General features: G+C 43.5%; 1 protein-coding gene across 2 annotated transcripts; it reads left to right on the forward strand.

Annotated features, from left to right (window-relative positions):
* The first annotated feature begins 657 nt into the window (after window positions 1-657).
* On the forward strand, window positions 658-9,826 carry LOC119016325. 2 transcript variants are annotated; one of them, XR_005074028.1, is made up of 2 exons: window positions 658-8,976; window positions 9,213-9,826. XR_005074028.1 is itself a non-coding variant. In XM_037092097.1 (2 exons), the coding sequence occupies exon 2, from the start codon at window positions 2,329-2,331 to the stop codon at window positions 8,407-8,409; it is 6,081 nt and encodes a 2,026-aa protein (XP_036947992.1). In that variant the 5' UTR covers window positions 658-1,187; window positions 1,424-2,328; the 3' UTR covers window positions 8,410-9,826. The 2 variants fall into 2 exon arrangements, 1 of the variants encoding a protein (XP_036947992.1); XM_037092097.1 differs by having other exon boundaries at window positions 658-1,187; window positions 1,424-9,826.
* Window positions 9,827-10,528: the final 702 nt, after the last annotated feature.

A 10,528-nucleotide genomic window follows, 5' to 3' on the forward strand; every position in this document is an offset into this window, starting at 1 on the left:
AATATACACAATGTTACAATCCAGATTAAATATATGCAACACACTGGTTACACTTGTCTTTCCATATGACGTTATTAATCAGTACAATACAATATCAAATAAGGAATATATCTCTTTACAGTATGCCCTCACAGGTGAATAATATCACAAAGACAGTAAACGGCATAACGGTTCACGCATAAACATGGCATATGATGCGAATTAGGCTTGACACATAACTGAATCGAACTATGCTAATAGCTATGACCCTCTTAACATTAGCATCACAAGCACTGTCTTATGAAACAAAAAATAAAGAGCCTTCAACTTAGCATTTACAACATCAGCCTCAACTTAAATATGTTAATATCAGCTATACTTACTGATGGATCTACTCCAAGGCTCAGACAACAACCACTCTGCAGTGAAGCACGGTCTGTATGATACATAGGCCACTCCTCAAGTGAGACCTTTTAAAGTGCAATAACTGACATGCCACTAGGGGGCCACCAAACATAACTCAAATACTGACAGGAGTCAGAACAAGCAGTATTATTTTTGAACCGGTTCCAACAGTTTATACACTTTAAATATGACAAAAGAAACAACGCAACGTGATTGATTGGCTATGTAGTTTCCAATGAATAATATCCATTCTGCTTAAAAACAGGTGTGTAGCCCTGTCTAAAATCAGTTAGGATACAGTGCATAAAATCCAATTCAAAGTATTCTAAAATGTTATATTAAAAAAAGTTCATAATATTAAAATGTATGGTTAAAATATGTGCTGGATAAAAAACTATAATATGTATAGTGTATTAAAAGACAATTTACAATTCAAAGATAAATATTCTAAAAAAGGTCAAGTTCATTAAGTTGAAGAGATGTGTGATTCAGAGAACGTGAGAGGAATAAGCAGTGTAAATGCAAGTGTAATCTAACATGTTATCTGTTTTGTGTCAATCATTTCATTCCTGTGTTCCTATTGGTTGTTATCTAACTCACGAGCCAATCAAGCTAAATTCATGGGGTGAGAGGCGGGACTAGTGGCGCAGGTTAGTTTGGTGCGTACGTGAGCATGCGAGAGACAGAGAGCCACGATCGATCAGCGAGCTAAGACGGAGGCATCGTGTGGGGAGCATTTAAGTTTTATCGTGGAGGTCGACTACCCGTTGTCCTGATATAAACTTCTGTGTGACCTGCAAGAGGTGAATATAATGTGTATGCCTGTATTTTGTGCTATATCTAACTGTTATAGTCTAATGACACTGTATTGGGTAAATGTGGTTAGTGACATGCTAGCTAGCGATAGCCGACAGTGCTAATGTGTTTTTATATCAACGTTCTGTCCTAAGATGTTAATGAAAGTTAAAGCGAGCTAATGCTAATTCAAAAAGAGATAGTGTTTTGTATTGTGGCTCAGTGTATGATAATATGCTTAAAGGAGACGGACGTTGGAGAAGGAGAGAGATTGAGACTGTCCAGACAGACGGCCCTGCTGTTTTTTATTCTTCCTCGTGACTCTGCTGCTGAGCGCCATCGCCCGTGTGTGTGCTGGAACTGTGACTGCCATTGCCCTTATGAGACTGCCATCGTTTCCCCTTTCTATCCCTACTAACAAACCATTGGATTCGTGAGTACTAACTGAAAACAGTTTGAAAGTGCACGTGCTTTTATTTTTGCTCAGTTGAGTGAAGCGGCCATTACAGTTTTTAGGCCCCACCGCACACAAGCCTCATCCATCAGGCCTGCAACGGGTTTGAGTTTATTTTCTGGTGTGTTGTATGTGAATGTGTGTGGGCCCACCGGTACAACAAAAGGTATTTTTGAAAAGTGAAAGAAGTGTTTTATTTTCTTATTTGAGGTATTCATTTTTATTATACAAGGGTACAAAGTGAAAGGCTTTTATTTTGAAACCAAAAGGGAAGTAACCTGTGAAAGAGCTGTGAACTTTGTCTATAACTTGTCTCTTTATGCCCTAATAACATATTTTCCTATTTTACTTTTTTTGTCAATTGTGTAAATAAATACCGGTGAGAGTTTATATTTAAAGTACAATTGTGGTGGTCCTTATTAAAATAGCATTATTGAAATAACATTCATTATTAAAGTAATATTCATTATTAAATTTAGTTGTATTTTCCTACAACGAGCCCAGGCCCAGTCTCATTGTATTAACCATTCTAGCTTTTCTTTTAACTACATGGGACCTGGGTTACATAAATGGAGGCACCGCTGGGATCTCAATTAACATAAAGTAAAAAAAAAAAATTGATAACATTGACCCCACAACTTTAAAGCTTTAATGTAAAAGTAACGTGCTAACAGTAATTAAAATCAAGTGCAATAATGGCAAGTCAAACAAGCAGTCCGTCACAAATGGAACTAATTAACTGGTGTAAAGGAGAGTCCGTAGAAGTAAAACATTCCCTCCTGTTATATGGAGTGCCTGAAGAGAGTTCTGAAAAAGACATTGAAGAAACAGCAGGGACCATCAAAGCATTGGGGAAAGTTAGAGTTAGGGGCAAAATGTTTAACCCTCAACAGCAATCACTCATGGTGCTATGTGAGTGTAGTGAAGAAATAGACCCCTCCAGAATTCCCCCTGAGATTATGCCTGTGAATGGCGGAAGCAGTTGGAAAGCTGTCTACTACATCGAGCCTCAGCTTGATAAATTTGAAGACAAATTGCTCACCTTTCTGCAAAGTGAAGGGAAAACATTGGAGGACATTCAAGATCTATGCACCCCCACCAAGGAGGGTAACAGCAACCCAGAAGACATCATCCGTGCGGTCGGTGATGTTTTGAACAGGAGCAACAAACAGTCTGACAGTCAGACATACAGACGTCTGCGGACATTTTCCGGGGTCAGTCCCACCCCCGCTGGAGAAGAGTCCTTAGACACTTGGTTGGAGCATGCAACACTCTTGATAACAGAAGGTGAGTGCTCAGACAAAGAGAAACGACGTCGGATATTGGAAAGTCTCAAAGGGCCCGCCTTTGAAATCATTCAAGCTGTGCGTCTGACTCAACCTGATGCTAGCCCCCATGAGTACATAGAGGCTATAGAGAGCATTTTTGGTACCGTAGAGACTGGAGAAGAACTATATTTGGCATTTAGAGCCCTTCGCCAACAGCCTGGTGAACATCTATCAGAGTTTCTGCGAAGATTAGAGAAATCTCTTGTCAAAGTAGTACGAGCAGGTGGCTTACCTGTTAGCGCTGCCAATAGTGCTCGCTTAGAACAGCTCATCAGAGGAGCCACCTCAGAGGTCATGTTGCTACAGCTGAAAATTAGGGAGCGGAGCAGTAATCCCCCTACCTTCCTGACCCTGTTACGAGAAGTAATGGAAGAGGAAGCCCGCCAGTCAGCCAAACAGAACCAAGTGGCACCCATGCGTCCCCAGCATGTACGCACTGTCCAAGCAGAAAAAGAAACAGAACCTGACTCAGCGTCTCAGAGTACACTGCAAGCCCAGATTCAAGAGTTGAGAGCGCAGTTAGCAGAAAGAAACAACTCATGGCCACAGTCGTCATCTGATGATTCCTTTAAAGGTCCGAAAGAGAAAACAAAGCAGAAAAATGAGTCGCAGAGTGAGCTACAATCACTAAGAAAACAAGTGCAAACCCTAGAAAGTAAGATTAGTGTAATGGCAGTGAAATACACATCAGATCCCCCACGAGAACACACACCACAGCCCCACCGATACAAAGCCGCTCCAGGTAACAAGTCTGCTCCTCCCAAAGTGCCATCTTCCAAAGACAATGATGAGTACTTTTGCTACCGGTGTGGGGAAAATGGTCACATAGCTCCTAGATGCACTGCACCTGAGAACTCCCAGAAAGTTATTCGAAAGCTCATACGCTTGGTGCGAGGTTCCCCTGGCCCCAAACAAGAGAGCCCAAAGCCCGCTGCTGAAGAGCAGTGTGTAGCTAGAGTAAACAAAGTTGAAGTCCCAGAGAATAACACTGTCCTACCTGAGGGTCTTGTAGGTCCATCCTTTATCCATACCATCAAAGTCAATGATGTGGTCTGCGATGCTCTCATTGATAGTGGGTCTAATGTGACTATCATTTTTGAAAACTGGTTTGATGAACACTTACCGGGTGTCCCCCTAAACCCCCTCTCTGGCCTTGGCCTATGGGGTCTCGCTGACTCAAAGTATCCTTACAAAGGCTACGTTGTTGTAGAGATGGAGTTCCCTGAGGAGATCACTGGTGTGTCAGGACCGATAGAAGTGCTCGCATTGATTTGTCCAGAGCTAAAAAACCAACAACAGACCCCTGTGCTGGTCGGAACCAATACATCTCTGTTCCGCCGCCTATGGGAGCTGGTTAAGACAAAGAGTGATAAGCATACTGTGCACTCCATGCGAATCCAGTCTGTGTACGCCCCTGTTAATGCGCAAGAACAGCTAGCCAAGAATGAAGTCTTGGGCCAGCTAAAGTGGAAAGGCCCCGGTCCACTCTCGATAGCTCCAGGAGCACAGTACTATGCAACCTGCAAAGTGGAAAGACTGAGTGCTCCATCCAAAGACCTTGTGCTGATTGATGCACCCACAGCCCAGTTACTCCCTGCCAGTGTGCTGGTAAAACCTGGTGTGCTCTCAGATGCTGATATTGACAGCAACAGTTTCACTGTGCTCATGCAGAATGAGTCCAAGAAAACAACCTCTATCCCAGTGGGGACTGTAGTTGCCGAAATGTATGCTGTGGACACAGTTACCCCAGTCCAGCCGTCCGACCTCGCAGCTGAAACCCTGGACCCAAGCCTCTTCAATTTCGGGAATTCCCCTATCCCCGAGGAGTGGAAGAGTCGGCTTCAGCAGAAGTTAGCTGAAAGGCGGAATGTTTTCTCGTTGCATGAATGGGATGTTGGCTTGGCTAAGGGAGTTGAACACCGCATACGCCTGCATGACCCCCGATCCTTCAGAGAAAGGTCAAGGAGACTAGCTCCTGCAGACATTGACGATGTAAGGCGACATATACAGCAGCTGCTGGCCGCTGGAATCATCACCGAGTCCCGCAGTCCCTACGCCTCACCAATCGTCGTAGTCCGGAAGAAGAACGGGACTATAAGAATCTGTATAGACTACAGAACGCTCAACAACCGCACCACACCAGACCAGTACACAATGCCACGCATCGACGACGCCCTGGATTCCTTGTCAGGTAGCCAATGGTTCTCAGTGCTGGATCTGCGTAGTGGCTACTACCAGATAGAGATGGCTGAAGAGGATAAAGAAAAGACAGCATTTATTTGTCCTCTTGGTTTCTATCAATTTGAGCGCATGCCACAGGGCATCACAGGAGCGCCAGCCACATTTCAGCGCGTGATGGAGAAAGCTGTCGGAGATATGCATCTTCTGGAAGTCCTTGTGTACTTGGACGATATCATTGTGTTTGGCAAAACACTCGAAGAGCATGAGCAACGTCTTCTCAAAGTGCTGGATAGGCTAGAGGAGATCGGGTTAAAAGTGTCTATTGACAAATGTCAATTCTGCCAGCCTCAGGTTAAGTACGTGGGTCATATTGTTTCTGTCGATGGGATAGCTACAGATCCAGAGAAGGTTGAAGCCGTCAAACATTGGAAAGCACCCACTCACCTGAAGCCTCTCAAGTCCTTTCTCGGATTCTGCAGTTACTACCGGAGGTTTATCGCAAACTACTCCGCCATCGTTCGTCCTCTTTCTGAGCTCACCAAGGGATATGCCCCCACGTGGCAAGGCCCCAAACCCAAAAAGAGTGTGGACTCAGTCAAAGACTATTTCAAACCATCAGAGCCCTTTGGAGATCGTTGGACTCCAGCCTGTCAGGAAGCCTTTGAGCGGATCCGTGACTGTTTGATCAACGCCCCTGTGTTGGCATTCGCTGACCCCACCAAGACCTACATCTTGCATGTTGACGCCAGTATGAATGGGTTAGGCGCTGTCCTAAACCAGGAATATCCTGAGGGCCTTCGGCCTGTAGCGTTTGCCAGTCGGAAGCTTAAAGACTCAGAGCATAACTATCCAGTCCATCAGTTGGAATTTCTGGCACTAAAATGGGCTGTCGTGGACAAGTTTCATGACTACTTGTATGGTGCCAAGTTTATTGTAAGAACTGACAACAACCCATTAACATATGTGTTGACCTCTGCCAAACTCAGTGCTGTTGGACACCGTTGGCTCGCCGCCCTTGCTACCTATGATTTCACCATCCAGTATCGTCCTGGGAGGCAAAACATCGATGCTGACCTGCTGTCTCGACAGTACACTTCAGACGAGGCTAAAGAATGGACAAGTGTCCCACCTGATGGCATCAAAGCCCTCTGCAAACGTGCCTGCATCAGTCAAGAAACAGATGTGACTGACAGATTGGTGGATCAGCTGGGAGCTCCTGCCACAGCAGTACCAGAAGCCTATGTGTTCCCAGTGAACCTTAGCTTAAACACCCTTGACCAGCTGAGCCCAAAGGATATCCAGGCAGCACAAGATATGGACCCAGCAATTGGGCCACTGAAGAAAGCCATGGAGAAGAAAAAAGTGCTGACTCGCTCCCAAAATGATTCGCCTGAGACTGTGTTGTTGCTAAGAGGAAGCCGCAAGTTGGAGTTGAAGGACGGATTACTCTACAGAGTAAGAGAGAAAATGTGTGGAAAACAGATCAAACAACTTGTCTTGCCCGCAAGATACCGACCGATGGTGTTAAGATCTTTGCATGATGAATGTGGACACATGGGAGTGGAGCGCACTACTGAACTGGTCAAAGACAGATTTTATTGGCCGCGAATGACAGCTGAGGTTGAGGAGTTCATTCGAACCTGTGGAAGATGTATCTCCAGGAAGACACTCCCTCAGCATGCCGCGCCCTTGAATCAAATAACAAGTAATGGTCCTTTAGATTTAGTATGTATAGACTTTCTGCAGCTAGAGCCTGACTCTAAAGGTGTTACTAATGTGTTAGTAGTGACAGATCATTACACACGCTACGCACAAGCGTTTGCCACCAAAGATCAAAAGGCAATCACTGTTGCAAGAGTATTGTGGGAGAAGTATTTTGTGCACTACGGCCTACCTGCGCGGATACACTCAGATCAGGGCCGAGATTTCGAAAGTCGACTGATCAAAGAGCTCCTGTCCATGCTTGGGGTTCGGAAGTCACGCACATCCCCCTACCACCCTCAAGGAGATGCGCAACCAGAAAGGTTCAATCGAACGCTCCTTGCAATGCTTGGTACCCTGGACACTGTGAAGAAACAATGCTGGAGCCAGCATATCACCTACCTGGTACATGCGTACAACTGCACAAGAAATGATTCCACAGGATACTCACCATATCAGCTCATGTTTGGGAGAGAAGCTAGGTTGCCCATTGACATCTGTTTTGGAATCTCGCCAAATGGTGAAAGTGAGTCCTCTTACCAGCAGTACATTACCAGGATGAGAAAGGAGTTGCAAAAAGCTTATCAACTAGCATCTGACGCTGCTACAAAGAGTCACCTGAAAAACAAAGCACGCTATGACAATCGTGTGAGAGACTTACCTTTGGAGAAAGGAGACAGGATCCTCATTCAGAATGTGGGCCTAAAAGGAAAGCATAAACTTCAAGATCGATGGAAATCAACGCCGTATGTTGTTTTGGAGAAGCTGCCCAACCTGCCAGTCTACAAGGTCAAACCAGAGCATGGTCCAGGTGTCGTCAAAACTCTCCATCGAGACCACCTGTTGCCTATCGGATACATGGTCAGGATGTCAAACCTGCCAGATGACAAGGAACTCACTCGGAGACCCGTCACAAGAGCTCAGCTTACTCAGCAACATCGAGCAACCAAGTCTACTGACCCAGTAGAGGAAAGTGATGCCGAGTCATCAGGCTCAGAGTTTGAGACGGTCCATAATTCACCTGATTTTGATGTGGAGGAAATTCAGAGACAGCTGGCAGCTGAAAATCAAACCTCGGACGAGGATGAAAGATCTGAAGAAGAACACTGTGAAGCTACAGAAAATCAACAGCTCACAGAAACAGAGTATGAGGAATTGTCTGAGGGTGTTGAACCTACTCAGTCAGACTCAGACGTCAGAGAAACAAATAATGATTCTGTGGAAGAACAAGATGTAGAAAGTAGAGCAAGCTCACCTATGTCAAACAGGATCAGGAATGAAAAACCTTCTAAAAACCAAAGAAATGAGAGTGAGGAATCGTCCACAGTCAGAAGATCTCGGAGACAACCGAAACCAACTGTGAGATTAACCTATGAAAAGCCTGGTCAACAATCCTGTGAACCAGTTACCATTATGCACCATGGTATGGTCATTCAACTCAAGTTAAACCCTCCAGACCAAGTCACTGAACCAAGAAAAAGGTGCAGAACATCTAAAAGGCGTGAAGAGGAAAAAGAAATAAGGGATCACTCTTCCAAGTCAAAGAGAGAAAAAAAAAAGGTGTGATGAGGACATCTACACGGTCAGAAGGGGGAGGGTGTAGCCCTGTCTAAAATCAGTTAGGATACAGTGCATAAAATCCAATTCAAAGTATTCTAAAATGTTATATTAAAAAAAGTTCATAATATTAAAATGTATGGTTAAAATATGTGCTGGATAAAAAACTATAATATGTATAGTGTATTAAAAGACAATTTACAATTCAAAGATAAATATTCTAAAAAAGGTCAAGTTCATTAAGTTGAAGAGATGTGTGATTCAGAGAACGTGAGAGGAATAAGCAGTGTAAATGCAAGTGTAATCTAACATGTTATCTGTTTTGTGTCAATCATTTCATTCCTGTGTTCCTATTGGTTGTTATCTAACTCACGAGCCAATCAAGCTAAATTCATGGGGTGAGAGGCGGGACTAGTGGCGCAGGTTAGTTTGGTGCGTACGTGAGCATGCGAGAGACAGAGAGCCACGATCGATCAGCGAGCTAAGACGGAGGCATCGTGTGGGGAGCATTTAAGTTTTATCGTGGAGGTCGACTACCCGTTGTCCTGATATAAACTTCTGTGTGACCTGCAAGAGGTGAATATAATGTGTATGCCTGTATTTTGTGCTATATCTAACTGTTATAGTCTAATGACACTGTATTGGGTAAATGTGGTTAGTGACATGCTAGCTAGCGATAGCCGACAGTGCTAATGTGTTTTTATATCAACGTTCTGTCCTAAGATGTTAATGAAAGTTAAAGCGAGCTAATGCTAATTCAAAAAGAGATAGTGTTTTGTATTGTGGCTCAGTGTATGATAATATGCTTAAAGGAGACGGACGTTGGAGAAGGAGAGAGATTGAGACTGTCCAGACAGACGGCCCTGCTGTTTTTTATTCTTCCTCGTGACTCTGCTGCTGAGCGCCATCGCCCGTGTGTGTGCTGGAACTGTGACTGCCATTGCCCTTATGAGACTGCCATCGTTTCCCCTTTCTATCCCTACTAACAAACCATTGGATTCGTGAGTACTAACTGAAAACAGTTTGAAAGTGCACGTGCTTTTATTTTTGCTCAGTTGAGTGAAGCGGCCATTACAGTTTTTAGGCCCCACCGCACACAAGCCTCATCCATCAGGCCTGCAACGGGTTTGAGTTTATTTTCTGGTGTGTTGTATGTGAATGTGTGTGGGCCCACCGGTACAACAAAAGGTATTTTTGAAAAGTGAAAGAAGTGTTTTATTTTCTTATTTGAGGTATTCATTTTTATTATACAAGGGTACAAAGTGAAAGGCTTTTATTTTGAAACCAAAAGGGAAGTAACCTGTGAAAGAGCTGTGAACTTTGTCTATAACTTGTCTCTTTATGCCCTAATAACATATTTTCCTATTTTACTTTTTTTGTCAATTGTGTAAATAAATACCGGTGAGAGTTTATATTTAAAGTACAATTGTGGTGGTCCTTATTAAAATAGCATTATTGAAATAACATTCATTATTAAAGTAATATTCATTATTAAATTTAGTTGTATTTTCCTACAACGAGCCCAGGCCCAGTCTCATTGTATTAACCATTCTAGCTTTTCTTTTAACTACATGGGACCTGGGTTACAGGTGTTCCTGTGGCAGTTGTGAACAAGTGCCTACAGAGCCCGAGAATATCTGCTGTATGGAAATACCACAGGTAAGTGTGAACACTGGGCAAACAAGGTTGTTATTCTGCAGTCTCTTTTCTTTAATCCATTGTCACTCACTTACCTCTCATAACTTCTAGGTGACATGAAGACTAAGTTACAGCAGCTTCCTGAGCAACCATCATGCATGCTGGACCATCCTGGCCTAGAACCTGTCTGCCTGAATGTGTTTTCACTGCAGAATGCACTGAACATTTATCGGGCAGACTACGGACCTTTACGTCTGAGGGGAATAGAGCAGTGAGCTTTTTAGGCCCATAAATATTATCAATTTATTGCAAAAGTGTTATGAAGTACATACCTGCTTCCTCTGTCTTACATTGCTTATAGTTTATCTTTACTATCTTTAACTTGGTAACTGAATGAAAACTACATATCAAACAATGAAAACACACAGAACAGTTGGGAGAGATGTTTTATTGCAAGAAACAATTGTAGACATACAAAATAATTATCTAA

This window comes from Acanthopagrus latus, unplaced genomic scaffold (assembly GCF_904848185.1).
Source record: "Acanthopagrus latus isolate v.2019 unplaced genomic scaffold, fAcaLat1.1, whole genome shotgun sequence".
Lineage (NCBI taxonomy): Eukaryota > Metazoa > Chordata > Actinopteri > Spariformes > Sparidae > Acanthopagrus > Acanthopagrus latus.